Below are 24,207 nucleotides of genomic sequence, written 5' to 3'. Positions count from 1 at the left end.
GAGTAGTCGAACGCAGATCCACTGAGCACTCAACACAAAATTTTGTATTGTTCGATACATATGCGTACCGAACCGAAAGCACTGTATCGAACGGTTCAATATCAATACGAGTATTGTTGCACCCCTAGTCCTGGTCTGTGATCCAGAGTTCGTGTGTTTCCAGTTTAATATTCTGAGGTTACGTTTCTGTTTTATTATAGTTGTGTTTATATTTATATTGGTGTTCTCAGGTCTTCTTCTTAGTTTTGTCATTTAGTCTTTAGGTTTCTGTTATCACGTTATCATCTCTGTGATCCACGTTCCAAGTTTATTCAGCCTGGTCTTCATGTTTGTTTTGATGTTCCAGTCTCCGCGGTCCCAGTGTCAAGCTTGTGTCACTCAGTCTTCATCTCGCCCTTTGTAGCGTATTTCCTGTTTTATTTTGGCAGTCTGGTTTCATGTGTACAGTGTGTTTAGTTTTACTTCCCCTGCTGCCCTTCCTCTCGTTAGTATACTTTAGTCCTCAGTCTCCATCTGCTCGTTGTCTCTTTGTACCTCGTTTGCTTTTGTTTCCCAACTTCCAGCTCCTTGTTACAGTTTTTGCATTTTCTTCTGTATTTACTTTGAGTTTCTAAGTGCAGTAATAAAGATGAAGGTAATTCCCTTGTCTCTGAGTCCTGTGTTTGGGTCCTGACTTGATGTTCATGACAGTAAAGCCGTGAAGGAGCGAGGAGCTGTGGCATCCAGTGAAGGCTGACTTTAATTTTATGTGGTCGGTGCGTTTGGAAGAGAAAAGCCCTTCTAGGTGGGTGGAGATCAGTGTGGAGCCAAGGTAGGAGAGCAAAAAATTGATTGGCTGAATGTAATTTATTTACAATAAAAATAGTCCTAAAATATAACAATATAAAAATAAAATTCTAAAAATTCATCAGCGAGTAGCCAGAATCTGCACAAATTGTTAAAAACACTAACAGTCCAATAAAGTGCCTGTAAAACACTAAAGCAGCAGCGTCCCCACACGTCCTCGTCAGTCCTGCACTTCAGTGCCGAACTCTCCAGGTGGGCACAGCCCTCAACTCTGCCCACCGCTGTGCTTCGTTTGACAGCAGTCGTTTGTTCAGCAGAGATCCAGACGCTCCCTTGCTACAGATCGCACAGGTTTCACAATAAAAGCATGCGATAAACTATAAGAACTAAAAACACACTTGAGAAGATAATCAAAAGATTAAAACTTATAAAACACTGCGACTCAGTGACTTCAAACAAACCTCTCTTCCTCAGGATGACATTTATGTTCACTATCTTGCCAAAACTCTTCACTCACACATCCAAATCACCAAATTCAGGTGTTCCAAGCACTTACGTGGCCTGCAGGCATGCAGACTGCTTCTATAAACATTTGTGAAAGAACGGATCGCTCGCAGGAGCTCAATTAATTCCAGCGTAGCGCCGTGATAGGATTACAGGACTTGCACAAGTCCAATCGTGAAATTTCATCAGTAGTAACAGTCAGCTATTAGTGATATTATCACAAAGTGGAAGCGACTGGGAATGACAGGAACTCAGGAGGTAGGCATATAAAATCAAAGCATCAGCTGAGCCGTTCTGTGGCGCATGGGTCGCAAAGGTCACCAAGTTTCTGCAGAGTCAATCGCAACAGACCTGCAAACTTAGTGTGGCCTTCAGATTAGCTGAAGAACAGCGCGTGGAGAGTTTCATGGGATGGAATTGGCCAAGCAGCTGTATCCAAGCCGATCACAGACACCAGGTTTTTGGCAATCCAATAGAAAAATTGTGATTGGGAAAAGTAGGAGCTGTCATCGAGCAGAAACGGGAGCTGGAAGCATGTAAATATAATAATAACCACTGCAGCCAAGAAGAGAGCCTGACGAGCCCAGCTGTAAGTAAGCTATTAAGACTCGACTGTACACCGTGTTCGTGTTTTCCTCTGAAACAATAAGTTCTGTTGGAGCAGCCTTTCAACGCCTCTCTCTGTCTCTGCTAGCAAAGTTGACCCAGACAACAAAGTAAAGCTAGTTTTCAGCTACGAGCTGACACAGAACCCACCGTATTAGCCAGAGGTCCCTTTACTACGGTTCGGAGCTGCGGACCTGTTTTATATACGCACTGAATAGTTTTCTATACGAGATCTCTGCAAAAAGTGCAGCCTTACCTAATGTCCACCTACTGTTACTCATTTATATTAAGATCTAAACATCTAGTTGGTGTTGGTGTGGAGAGTAACCGTCAGTAACAGTAATAAATCACAGCAATAGTACATTCATGTAGTTGTAAACAGCATGATAATATATTAAGTAATCCAAAGTATTCAGAATACGTTACTCTCATTGAGTAACGTAACGGAATAGGTTACAGAATACATTTTGGGGCATGTAATCTGTAATCTGTAGTGGAATACATTTTAAAAGTAACCTTCCCAACACTGGGAGTTGGGCCCATAAACACTGTGCTAAAGCACGTGGAAGCTGTGATGCAGCTGCTGGGTCAACACTGTTAAGAATGGGATGTTCATATGCTTGTGAAGGCAGACGTGTGAATGCTTTGAACAATATGGTTTATTTTATACACATTTCTGTGACCCCTGCATGTGACCCCTTCAGTGCAGTGAGTCTCTGCGCACAGCTGCACTGACTTAAACTGTGACTTCAGAGTGGTCTGTTTGTCCAGCTCCCATCAAGACTCCACGCAGATGTTTCAAGGTCATTTCACTGCTTTAGACACATCACATCACCTGATCATAACTAATGTTTCCAGATGTTGAACCATTAGATGATGGACTAGTATCAGAGTCCTGACCACTTCCACCATCAACCCAAATATCGGATCCCAAATGCAGGTTTGTACTGTTCTCTCTTCAGGGACAAATTAGTTATAAAAATACACACATGCACTACTTTACCCCCGCTTCAGTGTTTGTGTGCTTCCTGTTTGGCTCAGCTTATATTTGGATGTGCTGCCTCAGGCCACTCAGTAGTTTGTCAGGTTATTAATAATATATCAGACATTCATTTAAGACAAAGCACGAGCTCGCTCTGCATGCCGATGCAGTGCATGCTTATAGATGCACAAACCTGGAGCTATTCACACCACAAAGGACAAGGACGCAGTTTGAAATGTCACTGCCAGCCTTGAGTTCTGTCGCTGATACAAATTAAAGTCACTCATTTAATTCATGGGATTCATTTTTACACATCAGTCTGAGAAGCTGCTAAAACTTTTTAAAAACCTACATGTTATTGTATTTAACATCTTTCTTTGACAACTGAAAGATGTGACATCTTGAAGCACCATCCATCCATCCATCCATCCATCCATCCATCCATCCATCCACTTCTCCTTTTCAGGATGGCGGGAGCCTATCCCAGCTGTGTTAGGGCGAGAGGCGGGGTACAGCCTGGACAGGTCGCCAGTCTGTCACAGGGCTGCCACATACACAGACACAACCATTCGCGTGTTTCCAGTTAACCTATCCCCACTAACTGCATGACTGTGGGAGGAAGTACCCGGGGAGAACCGGCCTGATGGTGGAACTGAACTCAGGACCTTCTTGCTGTGCGGCAACAGTGCAAACCAGCGAATTGAAGCACTGCTTACAGCCTAATGCTCAGAGGTGACAGACTCACATCCTTCAGTTCAATTTTAAATCGATTTATATTCTTTTGTTGACAAAAATACTGAAGAAATGAATTTTGGCTTCGTGCATCCCTCTCTCATGGCAGTCTGTGATATAATCACAGGCTACATTTTCACCAGGTTATGTTGCTTTTGACTCTTTTTAAGAGCCTTTGTTTTTCTCTGTCATGTTCCCGGGTCATTTGACCCAAATTACATTTTCCAAACTCCCACTGCAGATAAGAGCTCTGTGAATATGTTCCTGCGTGAAACTGTTCACATTTACATGCTGCATACTCTTGTGGTATAAAATGGTGTTACATTCAGCTCTCTTCAGTTAATATCTCTTTATAACAACACTGACATAAGAACATAAACATAATAAGTAACAGTTTCTTTGCATTCTGCTTTGAGTTCATTTGGAAACATTTTAAACCTTTTTCTAGAGTTTTAACTGGAATTTACAAAAAATATTCATAAGATAAAGATCAGATTTGAACATTGAAGAGAAGCGTTGTTATGCAGTTGCTAGTTAGTAAAACATTTTGACCAATCACTGACCTGAGGGACACATAGACTGAACCACCTGATTAATGTAGACAAATATAAACTGAATAAAGAAATAAAAAAACTTGCAGTGCAGTTTATACTTCAGTTTTAGCTCCATCCAACCTCCACCTACGCTCTGCCTCCCTCATCCAACACAAACAAACAGAAACAGTCTTATGTCTCGTGTCGCACCACAAATTAATTATCTCCGGGCACATATGCGCTCTCTTATACATGAATACACTGCTGTGTGTGTGTACTGGTAAAGGCAGACATGTTCACACACATCCTCTCATTACCTCGGAGGTTTGTGCTGATGCTTGTCTGTTCCAGCTATTACACCTCGGTGTTAATTTCTTCAGGTGTTTGACGAGCCTCGCAGCTACAGCTTGCTCTTTGTGTAAGTGCTTTTTCTGAACTTCTCCCTATCTCTGCAGATTAGTCAGGGAGCAAATTACCTGCCTGCACAAAAAAAGCGCAGTCCTACACATTTTGCTGTGCTTGGTGCACAGATCTCCCTTTGAAGACGGGCCATGTTATTTCCCCTCTCCCTGCAGCAGTCCTGGCATGCAAATCATCACAAAATTACATTAAAAAAAACCTGCGCATGTACTGCGGGTGCTCTTATCAGCGTCTGCACAAACTGCATACAAATCAGGCCAGAATCACACACCACAGCAAAGGTCTCCACTTAAAAGGCTGGCTAATTGCTAATTGAGTAGCAAGGTCTAAAGTGGGCTTGCCTAACAAGAATTAAAATGCGGGGGCGCCTCATGCCTGTGAAGTGTCTCCGGCTTCCTGGTGACATGCCCCAGAGCACAAACACACTGACGAATGCAGCAGAGGCTGACGCTTCTTTAGAGCTGTTTAAAAACATCGCCTATATATCAAATAATGGATAAAACAGGTGAAATTATTTCTGCTTTGCAGCGACGCTGGCGTGCAGTCGTTTCACTGTGGTGTGCATGGACAGGCGCATTTATTGTTAGCTGCATTTACACAACCATGTTTACAACAGACATTTCTCTTCCTACATGAAGCCCCCACCCGTCTACATGTTGGAATTAAGCATCTGTTTTATATCCAACTGCTTTAGCACAGGGCGAGATAATGAGGCGGTGGGCCCCTGGGCACAGAGATGTAAAACACACCAATCCGCTCCACTTGCAGCTGTTACATGACTTTTTGTCCCTACTATAATAAAATTACAGAATTATGCAAAATATGCTAAGTAAAACAATAAAGAAGTCTGCGACATTTCTTGCAATATTTAATCAAAATGTAATTATGTTTTCACAATAATAAATTGGATGTTTTAAAGTGCTGTGAAAACGTATTTGCCCCTTTTGAATATTTGTCACACTGACATGTTTCAGATAATCAAACAAATGTTAATATTAAACAAGATAACCTGAGTAAATACAGAAAAGATTGTTTTTAAATGAAAGCGATTAAAGCCTATATAAAAAAGGAATTGCCCACTAAACCCAGTAACTGGTTGAGCCGCCTTTGATGGTGCCAGTGAGTCTTCCAGACCTCCTTTGTTTTAGTTCAGCAGATTTGAGTTTCCAAGTTTAAGGTCATGCTAAATCATCTCAATTGGATTCGAGTCCAGACAGGACTTGACTAGGCCACCCTAAAACCTTAAGTTTGCTTGTTGAGCCAATCAGAGGAGGACTTGCTGGTATGTTTTAGGACATGGCCTTGCTGCATCATTCAAGTGCACTTGAGCATCATTTCACCCAGCTGAATATTAGCAGCTGAATATTTTCCTTACAGAGGAGATTTCGTAGTTCCATCAGTTATGTCCAATCGTTCAGGTCCTGAAGAAGTAAAACAGGCCATCACACTGCCACGTCTCACTGTTGGTATGATGTTCTGTTTATGAAGTGCTGCTTTCATTTTAGCCCGATGTAAACTTGTTGCTGTTGTCTCATTAGTCCCCAAAAGTCTTCGGGATCCTCAAGATGTTTTGTTGCATTTGTGAGATGAGCCTTTGTGCTCTTTGTGTCCAGCAGGGTTTCTCCTTGGAACACTTCAGTGGATGCTTCGGGGTGGCTGTAGCTCAGGTGGCAGAGCGGATCAGCCACTAACCAGAAGGTCGGTGGTTCAATCCCAGGCTGCTCCAGTCTGCATGCCAAATATCCTTGGGCAAGATACTAACCCCATGTTGCTCTCCGATGCATCCATCGGAGTATGAATGTTAGCTACTTAGCACTTAAGTTTAGAAGTGATTGGGTGAATGAATTAGCTGTATAAAGCGCTTTGAGTGCTCGGACAGAGTAGAAAAGCGCTATATAAGAACCAGTCCATTTACCATGCTGATTGTCTTTCTTGTTGTTGAATCATGAACACTGATCATAACTGAAGAGAGTGAGGGCTGCAGCTCATTGGATCATTTCTGGCTTCTTTTTGTGACTTCCTGGATGAGTTGTTGATGCCTCATTCTAAATGAAATCCTCTCCAATATCTCAAAGACTGTTCCTTGAGTTTCTTTGGGTCCTGATGAGATTTGTTAGTTTATTAAACACATTCAGGCATCTTCACTTTGTCTGACAGACAGTAGCGGGTCTGGCAGTGGCCTGAGCGTGGCTACTGGAATTAAACTTGGCTTTCCAACAAAATGTGATCACAGTTGAGTTAACAAGAGAAGGCCACTACTGTTCTACTCGTGTAAGGTTCGTTAGCTTTCTTCACTTAATACATTAAATCAGGGGTGTCGAACTCAAATACACAGTGGGCCAAAATTCAAAACTGGAACAAAGTCGCGGGCTAACGTTAATATTTATTGAAATATATTTATTCCTCCAGATTTAAGAATGAATCTTTTCTTATGGACTCAAACAGGTTTTGCTGAAAAACTGAATATGGAACAAGCAAAGCTTAATACTAAACAATATATATATTAGCTGTATAATACCAGTAGGCCAGCTCTGATAGTAATTTGGTGGCTTCACGGGCCAAATGTAATTAGGCTGCGGGCCAAATTTGGCCCACGGGCCAGAGTTTGACACCTATGCATTAAATCATCATTTAAAAAACACATTTTTTTATTTACTCAATTTAATAATAATAATAATAATAATAATAATAATAATAATAATAATAATAATAATAATAATAATAATAATAATAATCTGATATATCAGATTTGTTACTTAATAACAACAAGTATCTGATTAACAATAATTATCAACTAACAGACAAGAATGAGTTCGTGTATAGTTTATAACTAGCTAGCATTAGTAGCATTAGCACTTCACTAGAAATAATAATATTGATCACTAATATTAGTGATCAAAATGTGGTTTCTGAAGCCTTCTGATTGTCATTATTATTGATACACAATCTATAACCAAATGCAAGAATGCTAACTGCTGAATTTAAAAGGCTGACAATCAGGGAGCTGATTATTTAGGCCTAGAGAGCAGTTCCTAAACTGTTTCTGGCATTAGCTGGAAATCAATTGCTAAACCCCAAATTAAACAAACCTAGGGACTGCTCAGTGACCACCTGACGATGGGGGAAAGTGTGCACACTTTTGGAGAGTGGTTGCTGGAGATTGCCAGCAGTTGCTAGCTTGAAATTGGTTGCAAAGATAAATATACAGTGCTGCACTCAAAATCGCTTTGGAACTGATCCGATCATTAGCAGGTTTTTGTATTTACTAGCATTTTCCAAGCAGTTTGCATGGAAGATTCCCATTTGACCGCAAACAGAAGCAAACTGCTCATCCAGTGGAAGTGTAAGAAGTAGGACCCAAACCAGAAGCACAGAGTTTTTGGCCTTAAAGTAAAAACAGCGTCTCAGTTTGCGGTTTATGTCACACGAGTTTTATTACCGATTGAAGAGCAAATGGCAAGTGTTTGCAGACAAGTTGGAGACTTTCATCCAAATAACAGGCAACTGCAGCAACTACATCAGCCTCTTTGCAACTGATATCACCTGGTGACAGCCAGCAACCGTTTGCCAATCAGTCGGGACAACATGATTTATGTCTCTTCATTTCAAAGACTGTGATGTTGTGAGTAGTTGTAGGGAAACAGTTATTTCAAGCTTGTGTGCGTTGTGTGGTTTATGGTAATCCCACACACCACATGATTAAGTTGAATTATACATTATAAGTAACAAAGATGCCCTGAGTCCACAGTGAGTGGACTGTTCCACAACATGATTTGTTGATTAAAAATGAAGCGCTTTGTGTGCGTGGTCGATGTGCAGTTGTGTTTTGTAATATTGTTTGACACACATTAATTTGAATGAATTCAAAGTTTTGTTTTTTCGATCACAGATCACAGAATATTTTATGATCGCCACCACTCTCTCTGTCACAGGAGCAGCAAGCTCTGTAGTTTAATATGAGACAATAATTTGATGTAATCCCAACAGTAATGAGAGCAGCACATGGGGTGCAGACTGTATATCAAGGTCATGTTTGCCCAGGGGAGGAACCAGTGCTCTTAGCTCGGAGCAGGCATAGAGCATGATGGGATGCTATATTAAGAAGCTGCTAAAATAACTGCTAACATAACTGTGCATCAGAAAGGGTGAGACGAAAAGATCAATGCTGCATTCTTCCATCAACGAGCCCAGAAAAAATGCAAATAAACAAGCAGAGCAGTGGCAGGTGTGTGGGGTTAACGATGACTGCAAACTGAAGCGATTTCACCAAAATCCTTTTGGGTCAAATGGTTCATAATGATAAGTGGGACATGTTAAAGTGCAAATGCATTAATTCAGTATAATACTTCCTTTTAGGTTGGGGGACTTCAAAGTTACCTCTGGCTCTTGGTACTGACATTTAATGCATTTAATGGCTTAATTTATAAAATGTACGTTAACATGTTGCAACAATAAGAATGTAAAAGACAGACAGCGAAAAACCACCACTTTTACCCAGAAGACAGATTTCAGGGACCGCTACTTGTATTTTATATTTTACTTTTATTTTCAGTCACTGTTTAGGCGCTAAAGCTGTTGGTGAGGTTTAAGAATATATCCTCACCTCAGCACCTGGGTCGGCTGATTTGCTGAAACCATCGCCATCACATTAAAGGACAATATGTTGTAGAGTTGTGCATGCATGCAGTGCATCAATTCTTCTAACTGCGAGGAAGAGGAGGAGGTAACTCTCATTTAAAAAACTCCAGAAGCCTTGCATTGTAATATAATGGGGTTGCCTTCACCCAACACAGGAGTCAAATTGTATAAAAGTATGAGAAAATGATCCTACTGCTCACTTCATTTGTGACCTCAATTAACACTTTCCTGATGAGTTTACGGCCTCAATATTTTCAAGTCATTTTGAATACATGTTTATTTTGTTAATGTTATACACGTTTGTCATGTCACTGCCACACTGAGCACGCAGCGTCCCTCAGTGTCTGAAGCATATGTCCAGAGTGTCAAAGCTCACCTGAGGTTTCACAAACACGACTTTTCTTTCAGTCTGTGTTCAATAAACATGACTGACAGTTTAACAGTAGCAGCAACACAGCCTGTGATCCATACAGTTTGCAACCACTGAACATAATGATATGAATGAAAGGCTCAAAGGTCCAGGTGCTTCTCTTTTAGATCCTAATGTCCCTCAACAATTACCAATGTTGTTCATGCAAAAAGCACAAACTCCCAGTGCACATATCCAAGAAATGCTCAGCTCAATTTGATTTATTAGCTCAGTTCTATAGTTTCTGGTCTCTGTATTGTTTGGTGAATTTAAAAGGACTCATAAATGTGCTGCTCCGTTCTCCTGTCTGTACTGCTTCCTCCCTTATGTTGATGCCACTTTATTATAATCACAGTAACAGTCATTTTATTTTTCAGCAGTTGAAATGAAAAGCTTGTTGGGTGAAGGCGACCCCGTTATATTCCAATGCAAGGCTTCTGTAGTTGAAATGATAAACTTGAGGGGTGCAAGTTCCCAAAAATACAAAACATAAACAACATGGGCTTTTCCAACTACTGCGGTTCTGATGTCCACTTTTCCCACGTGAGTCATGCGCCATGTTTTCTAAATTGTGATGACCTCTGATTGAATATTTTGACACCCATCTGCGTGCATCGCCCCCTCCCTGCCTTAATGTTGCATGCATTGGTGGTCCAAAGCAAGAAAGAGACGCTCTGACCTTTCATGTCACAGATATACCCGGATGTTCTCTACATTGCAACAATAAACAAAATACACAAATGATATTGAATTTGCACTGAACTGCAGTTCTGACTACATCATGTGCGTTTTTTGCTTGTTTCACGTATCATGACCTTACTTTCTTTTTATTGGGCACCAACTGGACTCTGTGACTGGTGCAGCAAACACACGAGCACCTAAGCTATCCACGCGCTAAAACAAGCTGCGTGATATTTATTGTTGCTTTTCTTTTATTCTTGGCTGCCTTCCGGTAATTTTCCGGTTAAGTATCAAACAGCTTCTAAAGTAAAAAGATATTTGGATACTGGCGGTGGCACTGCTGCAGTCTTGCCATTTCCCTCATCAGTGCTCGTGCTGCTGGTCCAATATTCAGTCCAATACTGCAGCCTTTCTGGCAGGGAGCGCGCCTCCAAATTTACCCTCCCGCTGCGCTCGCTCCCCGTACCTTAAAAAACGCGTGCACGGCTGAAGGTCACTTAAACACAAAAGGCTTTCAGCGCTGCGGTCCAATATAGCGCATGCGCGCTGCCGGAGGACTGCTTCACAGACCGCAATATGGCGAGAATGCCTGGCAGCGGAGACACGGAGCAGGAGCAGATGAGCTGCCCTGAGAGGAGCAGGGATGAGGAGGAGGAGGAGGAAGATGAAGATGAGATCCAGGAGGTCCAGATCACCGGGGAGGAGGAGGACGAGGAGTCCGACAGAGATGGAGTGGAGTGGGAGTCAGGGAGCACAGTGCTGGACTCCAGCGGTTCCGCCGCGCAGACACGAGCGGTCGTTATGCGGAGTATGGACCGAAGGGAGGAGGAGGAGGGGGAGGCGGACCCACTCGGCAGCAGCATCCCCTCCGGGCGCGAGTCTCACCCGGAGGGAGAACTTCAGCGGTCAGAGCGAAACAAGCTGAGCGAGAACACCCGCCTGGCCACCAGGTACGCCGTGAGGATCTTCAGGGAGTACCTCAGCGAGAAAGCCCAAAGTCCAGACTTTGAAACTCTGGACAAGGATGCGCTCTGCGCTGTGCTGCGCTCCTTTTACGCCGAGGCGCGCTCCAAAAGTGGACAACTGTACAGCAAGTCCTCCCTCATCAGCATCCGCAGCTCTCTCAACCGGTACCTGAACGAGCCGCCCTACTGCCGCACCTTGGACCTCACCAAGGACCCAGAGCTGCGCAGCGCCAACCTGACCCTGGCCGCGGTCATACGGAGGCTGGAGGAGCAGGGTGCCGGCCCGGTGGTGCAGAAACAAGCCATCACGCGCTCGGACCTGCGGAAACTGTACGAGTCCTCCGTGTTCAACACCGACACCCCGTTTGGGCTTCTGAACAAAGTCTGGTTTGAGACCTGCATGTATTTCTGCACCAGGGGAAGAGAGAACCAGCGGGAGCTGGAGGAGGACTCGTTCGGCCTGGCCGTGGACGAGGACGGAAGAAAGTTTGTGTATTTTAAAGCTCTCGGACCCTATCACAAGTCCCGCTCCGCCGCCTGGACCAAGAAGCGCCCGGACGCAGACGAGGACACGCTGCCGCGCATGTACGAGACGGGCACGGAGCAGTGTCCGTACGCCAGCTTCGTCCGGTACGTGTCCAAACGGAACCCGCTGTGCAGGGCGTTCTTCCAGCGGCCCCGGGACCACTGCTGCGCGAGCGACGTGACGTGGTACGAGAACAAAGCCATCGGGAAGAACCTGTTGGGCACGAGAATGCAGATGTTGTCGCGCGCTGCCAAGCTCTCGAAAACCTACACCAACCACTGCATCGGTGCCGTCTCCATAGCAACCCTCAACAGCATCGTGGGGGCCGCGGGCTTCAAGCCCTCGACGACGCTTTACGTTGCCTCGGAAACGGTCAATGGTCACGCGCAGTCCCACCTCCAGCTCGTGATCCCGTACCTGCGCAGGGTCAGCGACGCTGCGGATCTGAGTCAGCAGCAAAGCGCAGAAGCAGAGACGTCGCACACATCGCCTACATCAGCAGCAGCAGCGAGGAGGGAGAGCAACGAGGACGACCCGGGAGCTCCGTCTGCCAAGAAGCGCTGTGTGCGCCCCGGGACGCGCGCCGAGTCGCCCGCGGAGCCGAATGAGAGAGAGTCGGTGCCCGCCACAGCCACGGAGTCCCGTCTCGCACAGTCCGGCGCCCGGTCCCCTGTGCCCACAGAGGTAACCGGAACATGTTGGTCCGTTTTCATCTGTTGGAGCTTCAAGCCTCCCGTGTTAAACCCGACAGGGAGTCAGTCCCGTACCGATGTGACGCCCATCTTTAGGAGAGTTAGAGCGCAATAAAATATTAAACTAGTAGGTGTTTAGGGTGGGCTGTAATCTATGAAAACCTTTATCTGAACTGCTTTATTAGGGGGTTAAAGTCAAATTAAAATAAACAGACGCTCAGGAAAAGCATGTTCGAGTAGCCTTAGTAAGCACTCTGACTTTATTTCTCTTCTCGGGCAAATACAACTTGATGTCTTTAAGAAGTACATCAATATCTTGTTACGGGGACATTTGGGATCAGATCAGCCTAATAAATACAGAAATAAATAAAACTGTTGCAAAGTGTTAAAAAAATAAAAACAAATACAGATGCGGAACCATTGCACCCTTCATTTACAAAGCACTTCATCACTTTTGTGTTATTTTCATGTCTTATAATCTTGAACATGTCATAAAATATCTGTAATCATGTAGTTTACTTCAGTGGTGCCACTTAGTGTGAAAATCGATGCACATACAGACCTACAAACACTAACCTGGAAGCCTCATTAAGCTTCAGTTCTTTAGATCCAGGTTTAGATACCAAAACATTACACTTGTGCTCAGTTTGTCAGTGAAATAATGAAAGTAGAATTTTGAAGTACGCTGAGCTTAAAGTCCTATACCAGAGTTTGTGCACCCTTTATTCTGAATTACAAACCATTTGCACAACATCAGCTCTAGTGCTTGGTACGAGGGAAAATAATGACTTTGTAGTCACAAACGTTTATCACTAAGGGCTGCACAGAAATATGTACATTTGTCTGTGAAGGCTCTCAGTCATGCAGGTCATCGTAGGAGCTCGGAAAGAAAAGCGTCTGGACTCGTTTAAGTTGCTTCTTCAGTTCAGTTCCCCAAATGTACATGCATTTGTTTGCTTTTAAATCAGTCGTAAGTGGCTAAAAAATGATCTGATTGTACATTTTTATATTTTTGTTACATAAGTTGCTCTGATGTAAACATAATACAGAATTACAGAATCTCACCCTGTAGGAAACTGTGTTGTCCATGTGGCCCAATCATGTGAGGAGAAGCAGAGATTTGTCTTTGGGAGTGTCCCTCTGTTGCCAAGGGTAACTATACCTGCTGATGAATTTATCCACCGTGCATTAGTGCCATAGCTGCAGGGCACAGACTGCTTGTTCGGCAGTCACAACACGCACACACACACACATGGATTATATAGATGTGATCATCTGTACCTGCTGTACATTGTGTGAGGCCGGTGTCTCAGCCGTCTGTTCGCCCTTCATGGTGCTTACTCTGATATTTATTTACATGTAATTTGATGTACGTGTACATACAAGCAAAGAATTAAGCAAAATGTTAAAATTATGAGTTAGACAGTTGAACTGTTGGCGCTCTCTGAGGTTAAAAAATGAAGGTCAAGGGAGACGAGGCAGGAATGTGAAAGGTCACAGCAGAAATCCACCGAGTCATTCAGGAGGAGCTCGGAGTAGAGAGACTCGTCCTCCACATTAAAAACTACCAGCTGAGGTGTTTGGGGGATTTGACTAAGATGCCTCTTGGATGCCGTCTAGATGAGGTATTTCCTGTATGCTCTTCTGTAAGGAGACCCTGGGAAAGCCCCAGAACAAGCCAGAGAAGAGTTTGTCTGGCTTGGAAACACCTCAGTGTCCTCTTCAGAGAGCTGGAAGCTCTGGCAGGAAGAGGGAGGTCTGCTTATCTCTGCTTACACGCTGCTTACACTCTTACTGTTTTCTTCAGCAGTGCCGGTTGTTGATTACTTAGTTAATCCCGTACATATTCATCTGTAGCCAGTAACAGCAAATGTTCAGGGCACATCCTCACTGCAGACCATTCACATTTAGTGTTCAGTGTAGTTGAACTGACATGAACACAATCGTTTGGAGCAGAACAGAAGAGAGCAGCTGGAACAGCATGAAAGCAAACGGCGGATCAGTCTAGAAGAGTGAAAGCCCAGAGGACGTCCCAGCCTGTGCACTGGCCTCCTACCAGCCTGCCGATTGTTTCTTTCAGAGCTTAATGATTTGTTTCGTGCCAGACACCTGGCACCATAACGTAGCCTACAAGGCAATCGGGAATAGCTCTGACCGAGTCGTATCTGTGAGCCTGACAGGATGTCCTTGTGCTTCTTAGCTTCCTGTCAGGCTCCTGGCTTTACCTCACAGTCCCACGTCTGCCTGGCAGGAACTTCTGTAAAACTGTTCAGGTTTGCCAGCCTGCTTGCAGGTTTTCATACAAACATCGACAAGACCCAGTTTGGCTTCAAGCACAAAACATCTTTCAGGAGCTGCAGATAGATGCATTTATTATGGAGCATAACTTCATGACAACACGCAGAGATTTCTCTCGTTTAACCTGCAGCAACCAGCTGTTCACATAAAGGTTGAGGGTGCTGCACTTCGGGTTGCAGAGGTGGTTGTGCAGCTCGCCTTGTTGTCTCCAGCTGGTCCAGCTCGGTGGCAGAGAGAGGTTTGCAAATATTTGCTGCATAATTTATAAACACAGATTGCCAACATGTTGCAATCAGTTACATTTTCTCTGCAAGCGGTCGCAAGTTAAACTCGTGGGCGGCGATGAAAATGAGTGTGCTGAAGCGGACAAATCTCCCCTCTTTGCTATATTTCCTGCCTCTCCTCAATCATTTTGATTTATCACAGATTGCACGTAAACGAAAACTTGATCCAAACTGATAGCAGGCTGCCTTGTCGCTGCCTTGTCGCTGCCTTGTCGCTGCCTTGTCGCTGCCTTGTCGCTGCTTTGTCGCTGCCTTGTCGCTGCCTTGTCGCTGCCTTGTCGCTGCCTTTTCCCTGCTTTGTCGCTGCCTTGTCGCTGCCTTGTCGCTGCTTTGTCGCTGCCTTGTCGCTGCCTTGTCGCTGCTTTGTCGCTGCTTTGTCGCTGCCTTGTCGCTGCTTTGTCGCTGCCTTGTCGCTGCCTTGTCGCTGCTTTGTCGCTGCCTTGTCGCTGCTTTGTCGCTGCTTTGTCGCTGCTTTGTCGCTGCCTTGTCGCTGCCTTGTCGCTGCTTTGTCGCTGCCTTGTCGCTGCCTTGTCGCTGCTTTGTCGCTGCCTTGTCGCTGCCTTGTCGCTGCTTTGTCGCTGCTTTGTCGCTGCTTTGTCGCTGCCTTGTCGCTGCCTTGTCGCTGCCTTTTCCCTGCTTTGTCGCTGCCTTGTCGCTGCTTTGTCGCTGCCTTGTCGCTGCTTTGTCGCTGCCTTTTCCCTGCTTTGTCGCTGCCTTGTCGCTGCCTTGTCGCTGCCTTGTCGCTGCTTTGTCGCTGCCTTGTCGCTGTCTTGTCGCTGCTTTGTCGCTGCCTTGTCGCTGCTTTGTCGCTGCTTTGTCGCTGCTTTGTCGCTGCCTTGTCGCTGTCTTGTCGCTGCTTTGTCGCTGCCTTGTCGCTGCCTTGTCGCTGCTTTGTCGCTGCCTTGTCGCTGCTTTGTCGCTGCTTTGTCGCTGCCTTGTCGCTGCTTTGTCGCTGCCTTGTCGCTGCCTTGTCGCTGCCTTGTCGCTGCCTTTTCCCTGCTTTGTCGCTGCCTTGTCGCTGCCTTGTCGCTGCTTTGTCGCTGCCTTGTCGCTGCCTTGTCGCTGCTTTGTCGCTGCTTTGTCGCTGCCTTGTCGCTGCTTTGTCGCTGCCTTGTCGCTGCCTTGTCGCTGCCTTGTCGCTGCTTTGTCGCTGCCTTGTCGCTGCTTTGTCGCTGCTTTGTCGCTGCCTTGTCGCTGCCTTGTCGCTGCTTTGTCGCTGCCTTGTCGCTGCCTTGTCGCTGCTTTGTCGCTGCCTTGTCGCTGCCTTGTCGCTGCTTTGTCGCTGCTTTGTCGCTGCTTTGTCGCTGCCTTGTCGCTGCCTTGTCGCTGCCTTTTCCCTGCTTTGTCGCTGCCTTGTCGCTGCTTTGTCGCTGCCTTGTCGCTGCTTTGTCGCTGCCTTTTCCCTGCTTTGTCGCTGCCTTGTCGCTGCCTTGTCGCTGCTTTGTCGCTGCCTTGTCGCTGTCTTGTCGCTGCTTTGTCGCTGCCTTGTCGCTGCTTTGTCGCTGCTTTGTCGCTGCTTTGTCGCTGCCTTGTCGCTGTCTTGTCGCTGCTTTGTCGCTGCCTTGTCGCTGCCTTGTCGCTGCTTTGTCGCTGCCTTGTCGCTGCTTTGTCGCTGCTTTGTCGCTGCCTTGTCGCTGCTTTGTCGCTGCCTTGTCGCTGCCTTGTCGCCATTGTTGTTTAAACACACACATAGCAGTTCCATGACTTGGTGATAATTATGTTCCAATGTGTTAACTTTAAAGATAACCTGTGTCCGTGGATGTGGAGATATTCGTGGCTTGATCTTTCTTTCATATACTGGCACCACCGTCACTACAGCGTGTATTTGTGTCCCAGGACAGACGTAGCAGCGGCAGCTGCAGCAGCATGTCGAGTCAGAAGCTGGCTTCTTGGTCGCCGATGTCTCCCCTGTGCACCACGGGAATCCCAGCACCAGCTCAGCTCACCAAAACCAACGCACCAGTCCACATTGATGTGGGAGGGCACATGTACACCAGCAGCCTGCCCACACTCACCAGGTACCCCGAGTCAAGGTGAGGCACACATCCAAGCTCTTAAAGTATGAGTAAACACTGTTTCCACCTCAACACCTCAATATCAACAAACTAGCTCAACATTACTGATTATTTTTGAATATCTGCCTCCTTAATTATCACATTTCAATGCAAATGGATTATTTTTCCTATGATTCAGGAAACCGAACTTTAGTATATTGAGTTGGTTTTAATGGCTGAAAGAGTTTGCTTTTCAGTTATTTGTTCAGAAAGTTTAACTCTGTGAATAGTTGAAGAGGCAGCGGTGATATACTTCCTGCTTCATGGGGAAAGGAGGTCTGCTGTCCACACATTAATGAAAATGCAGCTCATCAAACAGCAAAGATTTGATTAAAAAGCCTCATAATCTCAATCACTGTACACTGTTACAATAAACGTGATCATCTTTGAACCTACTTTTTAAATTAACTTAGCATTTACCATCCAGTGAGCTGGGAAAGGATTCAGCTGCAACATGTACGTTTTCCTTTAGCCACAGCTGAGTGCAGAAACTGTTTCCTTCTCTTTGGGCAGAATCGGGCGTCTGTTCGACGGCACAGAGCCCATCGTGTTGGACAGTCTAAAGCAGCACTACTTCATCGATCGGGACGGGGACATGTTCCGCTACATACTCAACTTCCTGCGAACCTCCAAGCTCCTCCTGCCTGATGACTTCAAAGTGAGTGCCTGATCAGGTACTTCCACAGTTCACCGCTGCTGCGTGACCTAAAGCAGGAAACGAATGTCAAAAGAAAGACGTGAGAGTCTCACACGAGCCTGTCGCTTACAGGACCTGAGACTTCTCTGTATTTTCTGTCATATTCTCCCAAACATCAGAGCATAGAGTCATAAAATAACCGATAGATAAACTGCAGTAAAATAAATGAGTATTTGTTCCATCACTCTAGGAAGGCGACATGTTAACGCAGCAAAACAGATCTCAAAACTGATGAATGCATGGAAGGATTTATAGTAGCAGTGGCTTAATGTTTGCATCAGGGAAATTACCTGATATCAACACTGTGTGACTTCAGGCGAGAAAGAGCAAGTCCGTGCCAAAGACACATTCATTCTCTTCATTAATTCTTCATCACAATCATGACAAACAGAAACGGCCTGCAGCCAGCGTGTGTAAACTTTTCATTGGCTCGTATCAGCAAATGAATCAGAAAGTTTTGTTTGTGATTTGTTTATAGAATAAATGAGAGTCTTGCTTCCTCTAGTGTGTTCGCAGCAGAGCAGCTGCTACCAAGGCGTTAGCACAACATTAGTACTAAACTACTGAACGAGCCGTTTATATGTGTTAATGCATTTTTAAACTTTGTTTTTTGCAAGAAAACGTGGAGTTTTCTGCATTTTTTGCATGTGCATCATCTGCATGTGTGTATATTTGTGTGCATTGTGCGTCTTTTGGCCTGTATACGTCTGCACTTATGCTTCTGAGAGTTTTCTTGTTTCTGCTGTGTGTTTGCAGGAGTACTCCCTGCTCTACGAAGAGGCTACTTTCTTCCAGCTGGTGCCTCTAAAGACCGAGCTGGAGCGCTGGAGGGCTGAGCAGGAGCGCCGGGACGTTTCCCGAGACTGTGAGTGTGTCGTGGTCCACGTGACGCCGGAGCTCGGCGAGAGGATCAGTGTGAGTGCGTCCCGGGCACTGATGGAGGAGATTTTCCCCGAGGTGACCGATATCGTCTACAGTTCTATGAACGCCAGCTGGAACCAGGACGCCACACACCTGCTCCGCTTCCCGCTCAACGGCTACTGCCACCTCACCTCAGTCCAGGTACATCCTCTGAGCCACACTGGTTTATAGTCGCTCAACATGTCAGATGCTGGAGTCATTTTTAGAAGGTCAGCTATACTGAAATACACATGCAGCCACTTTGCTGGGTTCACCTGCTTCTCATCAGCAAAGCACACGGCAGCAACACAAAGCATTTAGGTTTGTAGACACAGTGAAGACAGCCTGTAGAAGTGTCATGATCATGGTTGTTGGTGGCAGATGGGCTGCAGTATTCCAGAAACTGCTTCTCTTACATGGAAAGGTTGGAAAAGTAAAAACTATCCAGTTTTTGAGCCAAAATGCTACAAAGGTTTGATGAGAATGACCGCAGCTGACAGTGTGCAGGAGAGTTTCTGAATGCACAAAATACAGCAGCAAGAGCCCACAGCTGCTACTGTCAGCTAAAAACAGGAAGCTGGTGCTACAGCTCACCTAGTTTAGACAACAGGAGACTGAAAAACATCGCCTGCTCTGATGAGCCTTGATTTCTGCTGCAACGTTGGATGGAAGGTCATAATGTGACGTAATCAACATGAAAGCTTATATTCATCCTGTCACAGGTAGTTTATGCACCACAGCGTCTGGACTGTTGCTTCTGAACATCCTTCATAAAGATGGAGATGTCACACGGGACCTGGAACTTACCCAGTGTGAGAGAGTCGAGCTCAACAGCCGCTGTGACCGACAGCTGTGCTCAAGCTGCAGTTTAACTAAAGGAGTCGAGATGATATCTGGGACTCCAACATGTGCCGTCGCCTGTTATCTGTCAGCTCCGTCTTCGGCAGATGCCACCCTTCCACCATCCATCAAAGCCTGATGTGTTTTTATGTGATGTTAGCATACTCTGAACGCTGACAGTCGGTTTGTAACAGCGCTGTGTTGGTGCAGGTGACACGTTTCATCACCTGAAGGTCTGCCTTTGTCTCCTGGGGGAGACTCAGTAAGACAGACCAGCACAGAGAGCAGAAGCCTCCAGAGGGCAAACGGAGATAATGTCACCGTGTTCACCTCAGGAGGAGACGCTCAGAGAGGAACTAATGGACTGCTTCTGAAGTGTTTGTGTTTCAGGCCAGAAAGGCTGATGGTTTTTCAAGATGGAGAGTGACGCTGGGTCCTGGGCTTACGTGTTGTTAGCAACACATTTAAACGCAAACACAAAAGAAGTGCAGAGAATAACCGTGAATCAGAAAGACACAGATTTGGCTGCTTGCTTTCCTTTGACAGTCATACTTACTGCACACAAAAACATCTGTTTTGTGTCAAATACTCTTTCTAAAGAAACCATTTCATAATAAGTCAGGGGAAGAACAAAAACAGAGCACAGAAACTAAGTGTTTACATGTTTATAAAGTAAAGTTAGCCGTCACTGACCTGAAAACAGTTGGATTGAGGTACTTCATGTGGTATGGTTAAGGCCTAGCAATCAGATGACCCCGTATGAGCAAGCGCGTGGTGACACTGGGAGGATGAACCTCTGTGGAGCAACCAGGCTCAGGGGGGGGCAGCCATCTCCAGAAACTGGCTGGGTGTACTGAAGAGAGCCAGAGTTTAAAAACAGCTAATAATTAAATGCAGTGTTGGTTATAAACATAGAGAGTAAATCCAAACTGGGAGTTGGTACTACAGGAAAGAAGGATTCTGGATTTATCATTGTGTAAAGAGCAGTGGCTCCAGCACAGAGCCCTGTGGAGCGCCATATTAGCCTTAGTGTGACTCCCCATTTACACAAACTAATCTGGGTTTATTAGATATTATTCAAACCTCTGTGGAGCTGTAATGTTAATGCTACTAGTGTGTTCTGATATCTGCAGTAAGTTACTGTGATGATCATAATTAGGGTTGAAGCACTAATTAATAGCTGAACTTCGCCCCAGCCGGCAGGAAAGGTTTCTGTCTTTCTGCAGCAGCAAGCATCTGTAGTCCAGTGGGCTATTTATCCTTTTACCCACTTTTGCACATAGAGACTTGATACTTTGATTAAATACGGACTATATGCACAATATCTAACGAGCTGCCCAAGAAAGTCAGGTCAGATGAGTTGAAGGCAGCTTACACGGCCTCTAAACCATGTTTTACTGCAGAGGCTTTAATTAAATTAATTAATCTAAACTGTTTAAATGCCTTCATGCATTGGGCTGGTTATTATGTGCTGTAGTGCGTAAGTGTTGATACCAGGGAGTGTTTGGTAAAGGTGTGATAAAGTTATTGGTATGCATGATGGTGAAAATTAGTGTTTTTAATGCATGCACAGGTTCAACTCTTGAGGTGCAGCGAGCACCCGGGTCAAATGCTGAACAAGTCCCACCTTTCTTCAGCACTCCTGACTCCAGCGAAACATTAGAGATCACGTCTAAATCTTCTCGTTATGCCTCATTCTCGTGTTGCTGTTATTTGGTTTGTGTCTGACTGCAGGTGCTGGAGCGGCTGCAGCAGAAAGGTTTCTTCATCACAGGGTCGTGTGGCGGCGGCGTGGACTCCTCCCTGTTTAGTGAATACGTCCTGCGAAGGGAGATCCAAGGCAGACGCCCCCTGATCCTCAAAGCAATAAAACAGGAACTCCTGCATTAAATTCACAAGACCTGATTGCACATCTGTTCTGTGCAAGTGGACAGTTTGTCACATGACACAGACTCCCTCACTCTGCAGCAAAAGAGTGAAACAAAGCAGGACGTGCGAAACGTGGTCTAATCCTCAAACGTGAACGTGAGGTAGCACCTGAATTCAAAGACAACACAGACATCCTTTCAATTTATTTCATCACATTGATGCAAGATGTTTTCCTTCCTGCGATTCCCAAAATTGTCCCCATTAACTTTAAAGTCAGTCTGTGTCACGCTGAGTGACATCAGCCATCACAGTAAATAAAGATTTTTCAAAGAATAAATGTTTTTAAGAACTTGTTGTGATGAAATAAAAACACGTAAGAGGTTTTGTTTAGATTTGTTGGAAATCAAAAACTCGATTCTCGTCTTTAAAGGTATTCAGATCTTTAACTCTGCGCTCTGTAAACGCGTCTCTGGCAGCAGCGACAGCCTCAGGTCTTCCTGTCTGGTCTTCTCGAGCTTAGATTGGCTGAAAGCATCAGTTCTGTAGTCCCGCACACGCGTGTGTTATATGTAACCATGCTCATTTCCTCCTTTAACGCACACACATGTAACCATGTGGGCCTCACATCAAATCTGTACACAAACATTTGATTGCAGATGTGAGTCGGTGGCCCACAGATCATCTGTGCTTATCCACAGAAACCAGTGTAAACCAGTTTACCCACAGTGTAAATATGAAGGCATGAGCCTGCATGAACATTGATATTTAATACTTGCGAAGACCATCAGTTACTTTTACTTGATGCAAGCGTGACAGGTTTATTTTTGGTAAAAGAAAAACGTGTAACAAACGAGCTTTTCAGTTATTTTTTTAAGCCTTAATTTCATTTATGGCATGCAACATTTTTACTGTAGAAGCACAAATTTCTCCTCATGCTTTGAGAACTTGTACAAAAAAGAAATGAATGTATTTTGTATTTGGTTTTTCAAACGTGTTTTAAGGGACAAAGAATCAGTCCCACGTTGTGTATTCACGTCATCTTGTTTTGCATAATTACTGTACGATCATTTTATGAATGAAGAACTGAGATTCTTTAAAAGGCTAAATGCACAAATCTGTCATGAACTTTATTTTGAAAAGGCAAAACTTTGACTCATGTGTTAGTGGCATCGTGCACTTTGAACAGCTCAGACGTTTGGAAAATGTGCTTGTGTGACATTAAGAGGACAGATCGAGCTCATGTTCATGTAAAAAGGTGAACAGACGTTAAATAGAAAATCTCCTGCTGCTGTGCAAACGGTTAACACGAGTAGCCATCGATCAGATCACAACAACAAAACAAAGCAGCACATTTTCCAAACGTTGAGCTAATCATGTAAAAATATCAGGAGAACTGGTTTCTTTTCATGACGACACTGGAGTGCACAGAGGCTTCACGTCAAACAATTACAACAACAATTATGTAAGAAACCACAAAATGCTTGAGAGGAACCGATTCAATAAAAGACATTTGCCACATCACATGTTACTCTTTATTACCTGCTTGAACTATAACAGCGTCTGATGTTGGGATGTTAAGCTAAACCAGAGTTTGCAGTTTTACATTTAACTTAATGTGTGTGTACATGCATGTGTGTAAATGACCTTAAACATGTGTCCACAGCTGTGATCACTGCGTCTCCATAATCGACTGCAGTGTGGGTCTGTGGTCATGGGCGCAGCTGCCTCGTGTGCCACATGTTGGCCTTCAACTGATATCACTGAGAGAAAACGTTGAAACTATAAAAACAAAGCAGCGGGATTTAAATATGTCATTCTTCATTCATCAGACATGTTTATAACCCTACTTGTCTTTTCTTGTTAGTCGCAGCAGAGATCTACAATGGAGCAAAAGGTGTCAGAAGGAAAACTAAAAGACTCGACCCCAACAAGGAGCAAAGAAATCTGCTGTCAGGCTGCCGATGATCAGAGATGTGATTCCAGGTTTATGTGAACCAAAGAACATTTTCACATTTCTCCTTCACATAGCGCTCACTCTGGGCCCACTCTGGGCTCACTCTGGGCTCACTCTGGGCTCAGCATGTACAAACACCTGTAAGCAATGAACTGGACTCTGCAGTGTAACAGCAGGATGGTTTCTGGGATCAGCAGCACGTTGCTGTGAAAATAGCCGCGCTGCTGGATCCATTAATCTCTGATTGAGTTTATGGTCTTTTAAATCTTAAAGACCGATTTATTGCACCACTTTGTTCACTTTCTCAGTTATGGTCTCGTTAGCGTCATAAAGGAGACGAGTCGACCGTGGCCAAGGTGACACTGGCGTGGTAAAATTCATCTTTTATAGTCTATTGTTCAATTCAATTCAATTCAATTTTATTTATATAGCGCCAAATCACAACAAAAGTCGCCTCAAGGCGCTTCATAGATACAGAGAAAAACCCAACAATCATATGACCCCCTATGAGCAAGCACTTTGGCGACAGTGGGAAGGAAAAACTCCCTTTTAACAGGAAGAAACCTCCAGCAGAACCAGGCTCAGGGAGGGGCGGGGCCATCTGCTGTGATTGGTTGGGGTGAGAGAAGGAAGACAGGATAAAGACATGCTGTGGAAGAGAGACAGAGATTAATAACAGATATGATTCAATGCAGAGAGGTCTGTTAACACATAGTGAGTGAGAAAGGTGACTGGAAAGGAAAAACTCAGTGCATCATGGGAATCCCCGGCAGCCTACATCTATTGCAGCATAACTAAGGGAGGATTCAGGGTCACCTGGTCCAGCCCTAACTATAT

General features: G+C 44.8%; 1 protein-coding gene across 2 annotated transcripts; it reads left to right on the top strand.

The window, feature by feature from the left end:
- Positions 1-10,801: 10,801 nt before the first annotated feature.
- Positions 10,802-22,927, top strand: LOC102795556 (uncharacterized). Of its 2 annotated transcripts, XM_006791904.3 has the most exons (5): positions 10,802-12,466; positions 16,893-17,089; positions 17,624-17,768; positions 18,564-18,869; positions 21,282-22,927. In XM_006791904.3, exons 1-5 carry the CDS (start codon positions 10,868-10,870, stop codon positions 21,435-21,437), a joined length of 2,403 nt encoding a protein of 800 aa, XP_006791967.2. In that variant the 5' UTR covers positions 10,802-10,867; the 3' UTR covers positions 21,438-22,927. The 2 variants fall into 2 exon arrangements, with proteins under 2 accessions (XP_006791967.2, XP_006791968.1); XM_006791905.3 differs by lacking the exon at positions 21,282-22,927 and having other exon boundaries at positions 17,624-17,784; positions 18,564-18,647.
- The last annotated feature ends 1,280 nt before the right edge of the window (positions 22,928-24,207 follow it).

Source organism: Neolamprologus brichardi, chromosome 15, assembly GCF_056152115.1.
Source record: "Neolamprologus brichardi isolate AB-2024 chromosome 15, ASM5615211v1, whole genome shotgun sequence".
Lineage (NCBI taxonomy): Eukaryota > Metazoa > Chordata > Actinopteri > Cichliformes > Cichlidae > Neolamprologus > Neolamprologus brichardi.
Note: the sequence above shows the minus strand (reverse complement) of the source record. Positions and strands in the feature narration are given on the sequence as shown.

Excerpts from the sequence above, each read along its gene's own strand:
- LOC102795556 (XM_006791904.3), top strand. The coding sequence starts at position 10,868 with ATGGCGAGAATGCCTGGCAGCGGAGACACGGAGCAGGAGCAGATGAGC. Across the intron at positions 12,467-16,892 it reads GGTCCCCTGTGCCCACAGAG|GACAGACGTAGCAGCGGCAG; the intron begins GTAACCGGAACA and ends TTTGTGTCCCAG. Across the intron at positions 17,090-17,623 it reads ACCAGGTACCCCGAGTCAAG|AATCGGGCGTCTGTTCGACG; the intron begins GTGAGGCACACA and ends CTCTTTGGGCAG.